General features: G+C 46.8%; 1 protein-coding gene across 6 annotated transcripts in view; it reads right to left on the bottom strand.

The window, feature by feature from the left end:
* SLC4A11 (solute carrier family 4 member 11) overlaps positions 1-13,960 on the bottom strand; it is a 97,588-nt gene that overhangs the window by 29,599 nt on the left and 54,029 nt on the right. For all 6 annotated transcript variants that reach the window (XM_038135110.1, XM_038135113.1, XM_038135109.1 and 3 more), the window contains 3 exons: positions 12,519-12,642; positions 9,059-9,265; positions 4,362-4,446 (listed from right to left, as the gene is read on the bottom strand). In XM_038135110.1, the coding sequence (XP_037991038.1) occupies positions 4,362-4,446; positions 9,059-9,265; positions 12,519-12,642 (416 nt within the window). The remainder of the gene's footprint in view (positions 1-4,361; positions 4,447-9,058; positions 9,266-12,518; positions 12,643-13,960) is intronic.

Genomic DNA, 13,960 nt, shown 5'->3' with positions numbered 1-13,960 from the left:
AGCATTCCCCTGAAATTAAGGCATAGCTACACACTGGAATGGGGAGCAATTATGTTCATTAACGTGACAGCTCCATTTTGCCTGCCTGGATCTCTGAAATATCACAGTTTCTAGAGACAAGGTTACAGTTTCAGGGGAAACTGCAGCAATTCTTGCCTCACTTTGCTTGGGATTCCACAGCAGTAAGTTAATGACCAGCAGCCCTAAAAAATAGCTCCTGAAGTCTATTAATTGTATATTTACCAAATCAAAATCACAAATGATGGACATTCTCTGAACTGCCTGTTAATGCTTCTTCCCAATTCTCTGAAATATCCTGTGCAACAAAAGTTTAATGACACTGACCTGCAGCACAGCAGCAAGGATGCATTTATTAAAGCCCTAATTAAAAAAAAAAACCCAAACATTTTCATATTAAAAATACTGTAAAACTCAGAATTACAAACTTCTCCTAATGCCCTCAAGCTGGGCTTTCATTTATATGATGGCTGCTGGACTCTGCCCAATGTTGTGAAGATGAATCTTCCCTGAAGTCCTGTGAAGAGTAAATCACAGAACAAGTGGGACTAAGAACTCAACTGGAAAAGGAAATCCACTCAGGGAGTTTGGAGCAGAAGCCAAGCATATGCTGAGAGCAGAGAGGCATGAAAAATCAGATCAAGGCTCAGTCCTTTCCCTTTCCATCTCACTTCCTTCAGCCCGTTTGCCAAGAAGTCCTGGGTCTCTTGGAAGGAAACATCCATCGACAAAACATGATGCATCCTTAGAACATTCCCATCCACCACTGACACAAAGAGACCCCAAAGCAACTCCGGTTGGATGTTTTGGGGAATCATGACAAGTTTGGGATGTTAAACTTTGGTACCCAGGTGGTATTTAGGGATTGAGGGCTGCAGGGTGATGCAGGAGCTCCTTCATATCTAATCTAGGCAGGAGAGGCACAGAAGAGAGGGAATCTGCAATCCCTTTATTCCCCTCCTTCCCCAGGAATGGAATCCTGACACACAAGGTGGCCAAGGCAACCAGGCAGGAAAGCTGATGAGGATCTGGCACACACCAAAACCATGGTCAACATTTCAGCTCTGGGTTCAGATCAAGGTTTAAGCTCTGAGCTACCTCAGACAGCCAGCAAAACAAAACTTCTCTTTCAAATCCCATTTCTCCAACGTTTTCAAGCCTTCCATCTAAGCATGCTCACATTGCAGGGAGCTTTGGAGATCTCCCACCTGCAAAACACCACAGCAAATCCTGCACCTCAGCAGCTGGTGAGGGACCCTCTGCAGGACCAAGGACAGGGAGAAATCCACACTTCCAGCAGAACTATCCACCCACCACAGCCAGCTATCAAAGATGCAGGCCCAGAAAAAACAGGGATAAAGAATAAACCTCAGTTCTCCTCTTTTTCCTTCATTTTCCCTCCCCAGGAGGTGAAGGGATACGGATATGTAAGAACACAGCATCAAAGCTCCCCATAAAAATCTCAGGCACCTCACATTTCCCACTGGGCACTTCAGGCACTGCAATTTTGTTTGTTCCTCTGTTTTGTACCAGAAAACAACACCGAAGAATGAGGACAGCAGCTTTCAGGAGTTTCAGAAATCTTGTATCTTGGGTACAGGCAGAATCTCCTTTCACTCAAACCAGCCTCAATATAAAGAAATTTCTGGAAGCTCCAGTTTGAGGCTTAAAGAGTAATAAAATTGACACACAAGTGCTTTGAGCCAAGTTGACAGGATCAGGATGAAGTTCAGTCACACTGTTTTTTTAAGACAGAATCCTACACACAAAGGTCACAGCCAAATGGAGTAAATTCCAGTTTAAAGGAAAACTACAGGAGTTGCCAGGCTCAGCATAACCCCGCTGTTCATCTTCAGATGTCCCTTCTGGAAGATATCTATTAAAAGCCATCTTTATCACCAAAATCCTGGAAAAAAAGTTTAGAAAACTCTTCCTTGATCCTTTGACCCATTCAGTAAAATGCACAAGACTTTGCCACAAAACGAAGTTGAAGAGTTCCTAATCTGGAGTAAAAGGGGAAAAAAAAAAAAGAGAAAGACTTTTCCTGTAAGGATAATTTGTGCAGTGTGTGAAAAGGACCAATCCCACAAAACTCCAACTGGCCAAAGATTTGCTGGTCCTACCAGCAAAAAAGCCTCATTATTTATCACCCTGCCCCTGATGGTTTATCTGTCTAACCCCAAACCCCGGGATGCTTCTCAGATTGAGGATTTAGAGACTCCAACCATCCAAAACCCAGCACCTTTGTAATTCAGAGCTCTTTGATGGTGCACATGTGGCTGTCTGGAGTGCAGATACTGGGATAGTTCAAATCCCTCATGTTCTGATGCACCACTGCTTTGAGATGCTCCAGGAATTCCACATTCCTGATCACCTTCAGTCTCAGTGGTTTATGGCAGATGCTTCATGCTCCATCTGCTTTTCATTTCAAGCAGTTCCTTAAAGAATTCATCCTAATTTCTGGTTTCTGGGAAGAAATGGCCATACTAACATACAGTGCTTTTTCAGAAAATCCCTTTTCCCCCATTTCCTATTGAAAGGGCACAACTGCTCCTACAGTGAGAGCCTCCCATTTGAGCTGAAGTAGTTCTGGAGTTTCACTGGGCTCTTTTCCACTTTCCAGAAGCTGCATAACAAAACACCGACACTTTTTAACCTGTGGTTCCATTTTATCCCAATTTTATGCCCATTCTGTACATCAACGTGTGCAAAGCCTGCAGAGCTCATAGCTGCTCAGAGGCAGCACCCACAGGGTCATTTGGATGCAGTCAGAGCCACAATATGGACCCTAAAGGAGGTTTGCAAGTCTGCTGACACCCAGAATTGGCTGCAGGACCAAAATCTGATGGTTTTGTGCCTGCTGGGCTCAGACAGGCCCAGTAGATACTGCTGTCTTGAGGCAAACATAGGTCCCCACAAGGCACTTCTGCAGCAGTTCCCTTCTCAAGCGCTTCAATATCCCTTTTTAATGAAAAATGAGCTTTTGACAGCTCTAGAAAGCAACAGCCAAAGGGATGAAGTGTCCAGATTAGGAGCTGAAGTCCCCTGCCAGACCTGATGCCAGTAGTGCACACACCAAAAATTAAGGTTTCTGTTTTATCCAAATCCTTGCTGCTCCCCTGAAAATCATTTTACATTCCCCATCCTCCTCAAAACACCCTCGAATCCCCAGAGCAATCAGCATTAGCCCTCCCATCACACTGAGTCTCCTGAAAATAAGTTTCATCCCAGCAGTGCCAGAGCACCTGGAGAAAGCAGCCAGCACTAAAACCCAGTGCTAAGCCAACATGTCATTCACGTTCCTCTGCTGGCTGGAAGGGAGTGAGGACACACATCCACAGCCTTGGCCAGGCTTCTCTGAAGCTTAAGCTGCCTGTGGAAGGTGGCTTTACAAGAGAAGACTCTGAAACTTGGGGTTTGGCTGGGCATCTTGGTTTTTTTATGCCTAATCCAAGGAAAATCACTCTCAGTTCATGAGCCTTCACGGCACTTGTGCACTGAGGAAGGCAGGGACACATGCTTGAGCTAAGGTGGATTTAACAGCAGAAAGGGATAAATTCCTGATAAATCTGATCAATCTCCAAGGTTCTCCCTGCCTACACTTTAATTCTCTGTTTTATTTGAACTTTCTGGGTATGATATTGAATATATTAACCAGCTCCCCAACAAGCTGCAAGAAGCACGTTTCGATGTCAGGCTGGGGCTCTGTAATCCCACTTTGCCCTGAAGATTCCGTCCAGCCTTCGAGAAAGTGAAAGTCCGCGAGTGAAAAGGGAGAAAACAATTCTTAAAAACCCCAAGGCCACTGTGGGAACTGCATCAAGCTGAGGCTCACTGTAAACACCGTGTGCTGCTCCTGTGATCTGGCGGCAGCGGACGAGCCGTATCCTGTTTTTCACAGCGCCGGCCTGAAGTTACTGCAGCTCACATTTTGTTTAAGCCTTCTCAACTCCCACAGCATCACTATAATTAGTGTGGAGCCAGCTTGCAGAGGCAGCAGAAAGGGCCTATCAGGCCAGTGCTGAGTAATTAGATTGCAAGGAGTTGATCTGAGTCTACACACGGCAATGATCGATCCATTTAATCACCGCTTAATAAAAATTAAAATCCTCGTCCGCGCACCGCCAGCACCTTCATTAAGGAAACGCTGCAGGAGCCTCATCTCTAGCGCTCCACGCTGCCCATTCACAGGCTTTTGCCAAAACACCCTTTTAAACAAGGGCCAGGAGAGCTGTTACACATATCAAAGCACACATTGAATGCACACTGTAAACAGGACATCACATCACAAAAAAAAAATTCCCCACTCGGGGCAGCGCTTCCATAAACATTGGCCAACGTACCATCGGTGAAGTCCAGCGCGTACACTGGGAATCTTCGTGCAATGTCATCAGAAATCCCCTTGCCAATATTGAGAAAGTCGTGCAGCTGAAGAAAGGAAGGAAGTGCTGTGTCAGTGTAAAGGCTCATGCATTGTTAAAGAGATTAAGCTCCTTATTCAACCCTGATAGGAGCGAGAGGGCTCGTTTTCAATAGGGCATTCAAATCCCATCTTGTCATGATAATAAAAATAAACTCGCCGGGATTCAATTTATATCCTCATAGCATTGTAAAGGAGAAAATCCCCCAGACCACCCTGTTTTCCTCCCTTCCTTCCCTTTTCCCCCTCCCATTCCTATCTGCATCCCTGTTTTGCAGGTGAGGGAGCTGAGGATCCACTGGATGGATCAGACATTGGGTGCCCTAGGGTTAAACACCTCTGAGGTGCCTTCCCCATCCCTCCACACAACTTTTCCTTTAGATGCCAGCACAAAAATTCTCCTAAATCCACCTGAAACCTCTGAAAGAGGATCCCCAGCAAGTGCTTCTTCCTTGGCATTGCCATGGCAAAGGGAGACCTCAAAGAGATGTGAGGGGATTCAGGCTGTCTGCACCTCCAACTCCATCAACAGGGAAAAGCTTGCATAAATCCACACAACCATAATTTCTGCCCTTAAAACACAATAAAAACACCGGGGAAGGGTTCCAAAAACCCAGCATGTTCCCTTTTATTCCTGGTTCGGGGGCCTGCAAGGTGCAGTGGGATTGCTGATAGGATCTGCTGCTCACCACAGGCAATGAGGAGCTTGTCAGCAATATGTGACAGCTGCTATTGACTCTCAGCCTCCCAACCCTCACAACTCCTTCCTTATGGAAAGCACATGGAAAGCATCAGGGTAGGCAACACTTACAAATGAGACACCTGTCAGATTTTTTCCTGTTACTCTCAGAGCACACAAACCACTCTGAAAATCAAATGCACCTTTATGCAGTGATAACAACCCCAGCTGCCTCAGCTAAAACATTTCATGTATTTGGTGCAGAACCAGGCACAGAAGACTTATAACCTCTGCTAGGGAGTGTAAGGGAGGAAATAATAATCACAGATACAAAATTTACACTGACAGATCATCTCAAAGCAGCAGGGAGCTCTTCCTTTGGCTGCTTCATGTGGAAACTGATAAAAATGACTGCTTTAGAAAGGTACAGTGCTCATTTAATGGACTACACACAGCTTTGCCTTCTCTCCTGGGACTCACCTGTTTGCAGCTCCTGGAAAATCAGAATCACAAACAAAATAAAGAAGGGAATCATCTCCTTTAGAAGGAATCCTCTGGGCACAGCAATTGCTGGGTTTGGGGTGCAAAAGAGGACCAGCACCTTTATCAGTGACCAGATAATCTCAGATTTCAGCTATTTAAGTCAATTCTGTTGCAATGTGTCAATGCACCTGTAGGACTTTTTGAACTTTAAGACAGTTTCAACTCTAACCTGAACAACCAGGATGAGCAGACAGATGTGTTGCCAGCAGACACCAGCAAAACATCTGCATTTTAAGCATTTCCGAAAAATCTCTGCGTTTCGACCATATTTGGTGGCAGAGTTGGACATCAAAGCCAGATGCACTCGAAAAGCAATTTAATTTTCCCCCCCAGAAAGAGATTCCTGAAGGCATGAGTCAGCCAGAGAATCACAATGGCCTCAGACTGGGATGTTTACTTATCATGCTGCAGTGAGCAAGGGGGAAAAGGATGCTCGGGGTGTCTCATCTTCCAGGGAAGGAGGAGTGTGGCTGCTGCTGGCCTGGGGCAGCAGGGAGGGGGCTCTGGGGAACAAAGCCTGTTCCAGGCAGCTGGAAGTGTGCAGAGGAGGAAAGCACTGCCTAACTCATCCCACAAGGCACCAGGGTTATGTTTAAGACCCGCCCTGATTTTTTCACGCACCTATTTCTTGTGTGTGTGAGTGTGAAATGAGGGTGTCAGTGGAACCTCACCAACAGGAAAAGCTGTTCCTTCTGTTGGGCTGATCCTCCTGTGAGCTTTCCTCTCTGCTCTCTACCCTCAGACTCAACCTGGGCTGCACCAGAGATATCACAGAATGGTTTGGGCTGGAAGGGACTTCAAAGCCCACCCAGGTCCACAGGCAGGGACACCTTCCCCTAGCCCAGGTGGCTCCAGGTCCCAGTGTCCAACCTGGCCTTGGACAATTCCAGAGATCCAGGGGCAGCCACAGCTTCTCTGGGCACCCCGTGACAGAAGGATTTCTTCCTACTATCCCATCTAAATCTACCTCTTTCAGCTTAATGCCATTCCCCCCTCTCCTGTCACTCCAGCCCTCCTTACGGTAGGAGGCTGCTGAAAGACTGAGTTACAAAAGATTAAAAAAAAAAAAAAATACAAAATGTCAAATACTAAATTTACTGGCCTCCAAAGTTACAGCCTTTTTTGGTTCCATTTTTATCCCCCAACCTAGCCAAACAGATGAGGTTCATGAATTTTTCCACTTTGCATTCTACAAACCTCTCCCAGCTTCTTGCCATTATTTGGGTTAGAGGAAGAGGCTAAGCCAGCACTTAGCAGCTACAAAGCCAAACAGAAAAAATGTGATCCAACAACTCTGACCCTTCCTCAGCCCTCCCCAAAAGTGCTGGGGAGCTGCAGGAGTATTTTACAGAGATCAGGGACATGAGTCTGTGCAAAACCACAACATCCTCTGTATCCCCCTCCTGCTGATGCTGAGCACACACAGCCCCCTCAGCAAATCCACACAGGACACAAAATCACAGCCAGAAAAACATCACAGCTGTTAGGGGCTCCTCCATGAACAAAATCACAATTAGATGCCTCAGTAAACAAGAGGATTTCAGGCTGACTTAATTATGATTGAGTACATAGCCTTGCCTAAATAATCCCCTGAGATGAGCCAAGGCAAAGTGACAGTGCTGTAGGCACAGCAGGGAATGTGACTGTCACATCCCCCTCAGTGTTTCAGCCGAGGTAAAAACAAGCACTTGCAAAAAATCCCACTCACACCCAGAATTTAAGGCCTGTTTCCTCTCCCATCACTGCAGGACCCAAGAGGCCAGATTTTCATGTCACCCAGAGACTTTACACCTTCCTGAGAGCTCACTTGTCATAGTCCAGGGGCTCCAGCGAGGGTGTTTATTTCTCTGGGGGTGGCTGACAGGTTGAAATTACACTCCTGGTCTCACATGGCTTTGTGCTCATATTAAATGCTTCCTCTCCACAAGGGAGGAGACACTGGAGATGGCTCTCAGGAGCAGAGGAATCCAGCCTAGGGGCTCAAATCAACCCCACTTTTCCAGGCAAACCTTGGCTTGCCAGGAAATCTCCTTTCCCAGCTCTTTGTGCTGGCAGGGTGAGGTGGGGATACAGAGGCTGCATCTCCCAAGAGCTCAAGGATAAAATGGTTTTAAAAAAACAACGCTTCAGCAAATCCAGGCCCACAACTGTCAATGCCCTAAGCAAGAGCTGAAGGGAAAAGTGTCACCCTCTGCAGCGCTGGCTTGGAGAAATCAGGGTTCTGCCTGGCCAAGGCTGCTTTTCCAAGCAGGCCAGCAGGAATCACCAGTCTCAGGGCCAAAATCTACAAGCTCAGTGTCTCATCCAGCCCTCCTCACCAAACCACAGAGCAGAAAACTCTCTGGAGGCACTTTTTTTGCTATTTTTAGCAAAAGACAAAGTCAGACACTTCAACTGCTCTGACAAAAACCCATCTGAAAGGCCAGGTGTAGAGGGTTAAACCTACTTTAGGTAAATTACTACTCCAAATATCCCTGCCTTGCATGACGTGGGTTTAAAGAGGGTTTCAGGACTTGTTCTGCAAAGTTAAGAGCAGACATGGGGTCTAGCAAAGTTCAAAGCACTACCTATAAGCAAGGGGATTCCACAGGAAAAACATGAGCTTTGCTCATTTCCAGATGTGCAGATCAAACCCCTTAAATCTATTCCAGGGGGGGAAAAAGAAGTGGTAAGTGAAACAGCTCCTGCACTATAAGCAACCCAAAGCTTTGGGGTTATTTGTAATGCAGAGACAGGAGCAGCATGCTGGAGATGGCACAGTTTGTTTTTCAGGTATGCTGTCTGCCTAAAGAATGGATTTCTGAACGGAAAAACAAAGCAATGACCAACACACAGGAAATTCCAGAAAAGAAAGCTGAGTTACAGCGTTTCCCTCCAACTTTTAAAGTACAAAGCAAGTAATGTTTTACAGAGCTACAGATCAAACAGGGAGAATTCAGGCCAAATACTGACAGGCAACTTTTAAGTGAAATTACCGTGCAGAGATGGCCAAGAAGCCTTTTGGCTGCAGGAAAGACAAGCAGCAGCTTCCTTCAGAGCCTTCTGATTGTAAGGATTAAGCACCTTGGACTGACAAGGAGCAGGGATCCATTAATCCCACCCTCCACTAAGCATCTGGAATCAAAGTCCTGTAACCATTTCAACCCCCAAGTGCTCTGCATCCCTTCAGCACCTGCCTCTTTCAAGTGGCTTTTTTGGAGATTTACAGCAGAATCTGAGGAAGGTGGATGTGCACACAGCAGAAGTTTGGGGAAGCCTTGGTGTTGGGAGCTTGCTGCTGCATCCACTGGCCTCGAGTGTTCACCTCCTCACCCCAAATCCCCTTGGGTGGATGGATGGATGGATGGATGGATGGATTTGGACACCAGGGCATGGCAGAGGTGTTGGCCAAGCCTCACCTTGAGTTGTTTGCTACCGTGTGACTTGTGCCCATCTTTCATTCCTGAGGGTCTCTGATTGGCCACCGTCAGCAAGTGGCGTTGGTGCACCAAGGCCTCCTTGAACTCCTCCTCAGTTTTGGTTTCCAGAAGCTTCTGCCGGAAGGTTATGTCTGAAAACATCGTGGCAAAGGTCCTGCCCACTTCTGTTGCCGTTTTGGTGCTTTTCTAAGCAGGGGGAAAAAAAAAAGACATAAAAAGCGCTTGTAAAACCATTTAATTTCACTTCTGAAAGGTAAACCCCATAATTCATCTCTCTGAAGAGGAACCTGCCCAGCTCCCAGGATCCCAGAGACACCTGAGAGAAGAGGGCACATGTGGAAGCTGTTGCAGATGAACACACATCCACAGCAGAATCCTCTGGAGGCACCAACACATGTCCTGAAGCCCTGACTGCTCTTTACTTGATCAACTTCCCAGAAATCAATGCAAAGCTGAATCATGCTGAGTGTGCATTTCATCCCTGGCTTCCCTTCAAGACAAGCCAAAAATCTTTGCTACTTAACAGCACCTCAGCATTGCTGCTCCTGGGGTGGAAAGGTTTCTGCAGGTACTGATGTCTTATCTGAAAGACTGAGATTATTGTGCTCATTGGATTCCTATTTTCTGGGCATTAAAACTCAATTCATTTGGCCACTCTGGGGCAATTCTGGCAGCACAAGTGGAGACTAAGAGCTCTCAGCTCAAGTAACCACTGGCACAGAGGAAAGGATGGGAAAAAAACAGCTGGGAACACACAAGGAGCTCTTGTCTGTCTTCGCTAAATGTCTGGAAGGGACAGGAGTCTTGCAGACATGAAAAAAGTGCTTATTTTCAGGATTTAATATTTCTGTGAGACACAGGCCTGATCTGGGGGGGGGGGGGGGGGTCCAGCTTCCAACAGAACCCAAGCTGCTTTCCTACTGCAGGAAATTAAATGCAAAGGGAAGAGTAAAGGAGGCTGAGGTCCCCATCCCTGCACAAACCCACCAAATCCAATCTCTCCAGGCCCTGACGTGCTCACCTGCTCCTACTGTGGCCAGGACAGGTAAGATACTTGCCAAGACCAAATTACACAGAACCACAGCTCATTAAAAGCTCCTCCTGATGCCAAGTTTTAACCCACCCACCTCTTTTACACTCCACACTCATCAGCTACCAGAGACACCCAAACATTCCCCATCCCTGGAGAACCTCCAAGCTCCTCATTCTGCTGTGAAAAGAAGAGTGAGCATCTGTGATTGATCCCAATTGCTTCTCATGATTCACAACCGAACAGATGAACAATTTCTCCATGGACACAACCAAATCATTCAGGGTGGGTGACGCAGAAGCGCAGGCGTGGGTGGCACTGAGCTGGTCCCAGAGTCACTGCTAATGCTGTCCTTCCTCCATCACTCACATCACCCTCCTCTCTGCCATTTGCTCAGAAAAATTGTGGCTGCCCCATCTTCCATTTGCTCCGAAAACCTGTGGCTGCCCCATCCCTGAAGGGTTCAAGACGAGGCTGGATGGGGCTTGGAGCAACTTGGGACAGTGGAAGGTGTCCCTGAAAATGGCAGAGGTTGGAATGACATTGTCTAAAATGTCCCTCCCAACCCAAACCATTCTGGGATTCCATCACCAGGAATGTCCCTTCAAACACTCACTAGGGCACATTCAATTTAAGTTTCTAGGGACAGGTTTGGATTTAAGTGAAGGATTTTGCCTGGGACTTGCTTTTAGAGTCTGTAAACCAGCCTGGATTTGCCCCCACAGAAGAGGCTCCACCTTTCACCTCTAAGAAGCAACAATCCTTGCGCTGGATGCTGCAAGGATTGCTTCAACATTCCCAATGCTCTTCCCATTTTTCCTTTACAAAGGAGATGAACAGTTTAGAGAGGATAGATATTTGCAGGAAAACTCTATTTTTTTTTCATTCCTCCATATTAGCAAGGCCAAGGATCTGGATTCCCAGCATAACAAATGCCCATTTTGTGGACTTTCCCCCCCTCCACTGAATGTGTTGCTGTCAGCAGGTTAATTATTTTAACTGCTGCACCAGAAATGCGCACTTGGGGCTGGCTCCACCAACCCATTTAAAATAAAAAAGCACATTGGCAAGTGCAAGCTCTGTTGGCCTCCACTCCCTTCCCTTCCCTTCATTTGATGCTGACCATTGGAATTGCAAACTCTCGGGATCCGAGCGGATGCGGAGCCGTTCGCCGGGTGCTTTGCACGTAGCTGGCCCGAGATAACAATGAGGGAGAGATCCATGGAGCTGCACACAGCTCCAGGTGTTCTCCCTCCTGCTTTGCACAAGAACCATCAATATGTTTTCAGCCTGTTGGCTTCGAGGTCGATGCCAAAAGCAGGTTGGGAAAGACCTGCCAGAAATCCTGGGAAAGAAGGAAACACCAGTATTCCCATTTAAACGTGGGTGGTGGTGATGGGGGGAGGAGACAGGCCTGACCAGCAGGTCTCAAGGTCACACAGATAGCATTGAAGAGCAGGAAGTTGAATCAGGACATATCCTGTCCCAGGAAAGGTCCCCAAGCTGTCCAGCACCTCCCAGGAGCACAGACCCAGCAGCCCCAAGGTGTAAACAGCCAGCTGGAGTGTGAAAAGGTCTTGAGCTTTGAACCATTCAGCCATCAGCTGGAAGAACCACCTTGGTCAGGCCAGGGCTTTCTAGGAAGACAGGATGGTGATCCCAAATTAACCTTGATGCACCCCATGATATCAGAGTCAGACTTGGATGATCCTTGTGGGGCCCTTCCAACTCAGGATATTCTGATTACAGTCAAAGTGTTCTACTGTGCCATTCTTGTCAACACCAAAGAACCAGAACTTGAGCAAGCTTTAACCTTGCTGGTTCAGGTGCTAAAAGCTCTGAAAGGCCCAAAGAGCCTCAGGGACAGGCTGACCTTAAAAGCACCACAGCTCCCAGAAAGTTTCACCCTCACTGCAACAGAGCTCAAAAAAGAATCCTCTTCCTCTCGGCTACATCACCTCCAGCTGCTGCAGCCACAGGTGCAGGGTTAATGTCAGCCCCATCAGGGAAGTCTGTTGGGAAGCAACCCAGACCTTTGCCCTGGGGCAGCAGCTGTAGCTCACAGGGGCCTTTCAAAAGCTTGGCTTTAGCAAGGAACTGCATTTCTTACCTCTAAAAATAGCAGCTCCAGCTGGAGAGGGGAATCCATGGAGTGTTAAGGGCATCCCAGGTGTGTATGGGGACTATAGAGTGTTCTCTCCATCAGGATACAGGCCATGAGACAAGGACACAGCCCACCAATCCACCCCTCACCAACAGGATAAATCTTGGCAGCTGCTGAGAAGACCTCAGGCCTTTTCACATCCCCTTGTGTTTTAAAAACAACATTTATTAACCCCTGGAGGAGCCCAAGGAAAAGCAAACTCAGGAGAGCCCCCTGAAGTTACGGAGCAAGAAGACAAAACTCACCATCTTGGGAGGAGCCAGGACCAGTATCACAAATCTGACTTCACAGGAGTTCTCCCCCCAGTTCTGAGGCCTCTCCAGGCGGCTGATGCAAACGTGACGTCGCTGAAGGGATTTTATAGTGCAACTGTGGGGGAAAATGGGATTGTCAGACTGGGCCCCACAACACCAGGCATGATCTCCCCTGGTGCACAAGGTAAAAATACACATTTCACCTTTGAGAAACACATGATGTTGTTGGTTGAAGACTTCTGAAGTGTAAACTTTTAGTTACTATCAGCCCAATTCTGCTCCCTTCCGTACAATTTGACATCCATGTTTTTAGGGGAAATACCTTTCAAGATTTCAAGGTGTATTCTGCTTTTCCCTCCAGCCAAGAAAACAAATGACGGAGAGCACAACACACTGAGTACTTGCAGAGCTACAGAAGCTTCTACACACACACACACACACACACAAAAAAAAAAAGCTTCTTATTAAAAACCACCTGCATTATTGGAAAGCAGATTACACTTCATTTCACCTGATCTCCCAAGGTGCTTCTGGAAACACTAAGGCAAAATGCCAAGCCAACATACTCCCACTTCTGCCTCAGGCAGACCTCTCTGTTCTAAAGGCTTTCCCCATTTGCTCCCAGCTGTTTTTTTCCCCTTTCTGGCTCCCAAGTGTTAAAGAAGCCAGGCTGACCTCCCTGCTCAAGAATCACAGAGATGAGATTAGTGCTTGGAGGGAAATCTTTGGCTGTGATCCAGGGGATGGGATGGATGTTTGACTCCCAGAAGCAAGACTAGCAAAAACAGTTGTGTGGAATAAACGCAGGGATCATCTCCAGAGGCTGTGAAAGACCAGGTTTGCCTCCACCCCAGGATATCTAAACAGAGCTGGGACCTGTTTAGCTGCCACTTTTCCTGCTGGGAAATTTTGGGGCTTGCTGCAGGGGCAGCAAGTGAGTAATGCCAGCCTGGCATGCAGCTCTCCTGTTCCCTTTAAAGCACCAAGCACTTCCCAACCCTTCTGTAAACCACAGGTGAAAAATGCACACAGGGTTTGCCTACAGACACCTGGAAGAGGTATGGAAATGTTTTCCTGCCTCAAAGTAATTATTAAATATTTCCCTCCTTCTACCTGGTTCCAAGTTATTTCAGCTGGTGGCTTTCTTTTGTTCATCCAACAAGCACCTATCACAGTCCTCCAACAGAAGGATCTATTTCTCTAATTTCTCTTCTATAATCCTATCTTATTTCTTTCCTTTTAAAGATGTATTCTCACCCAAGTACACCCTGAGGGCTGTTCCATTAACAAGATCTTTGGCTGGAGATGTTCTAGTCCGGACTACGTCGTATTTTCTATCACGTTTTTCACTATTTGCATTTTAAAAAAAATTAAAATTCACACCATCATGTATTTTTTTACTGAGTTTGACTTCTTGATCTCAGACTGGAAGC

This window comes from Motacilla alba, chromosome 4 (genome assembly GCF_015832195.1).
Source record: "Motacilla alba alba isolate MOTALB_02 chromosome 4, Motacilla_alba_V1.0_pri, whole genome shotgun sequence".
Lineage (NCBI taxonomy): Eukaryota > Metazoa > Chordata > Aves > Passeriformes > Motacillidae > Motacilla > Motacilla alba.
The sequence above is the reverse complement of the archived record's forward strand: the minus strand, read 5'-3'. Positions and strand labels throughout refer to the sequence as shown.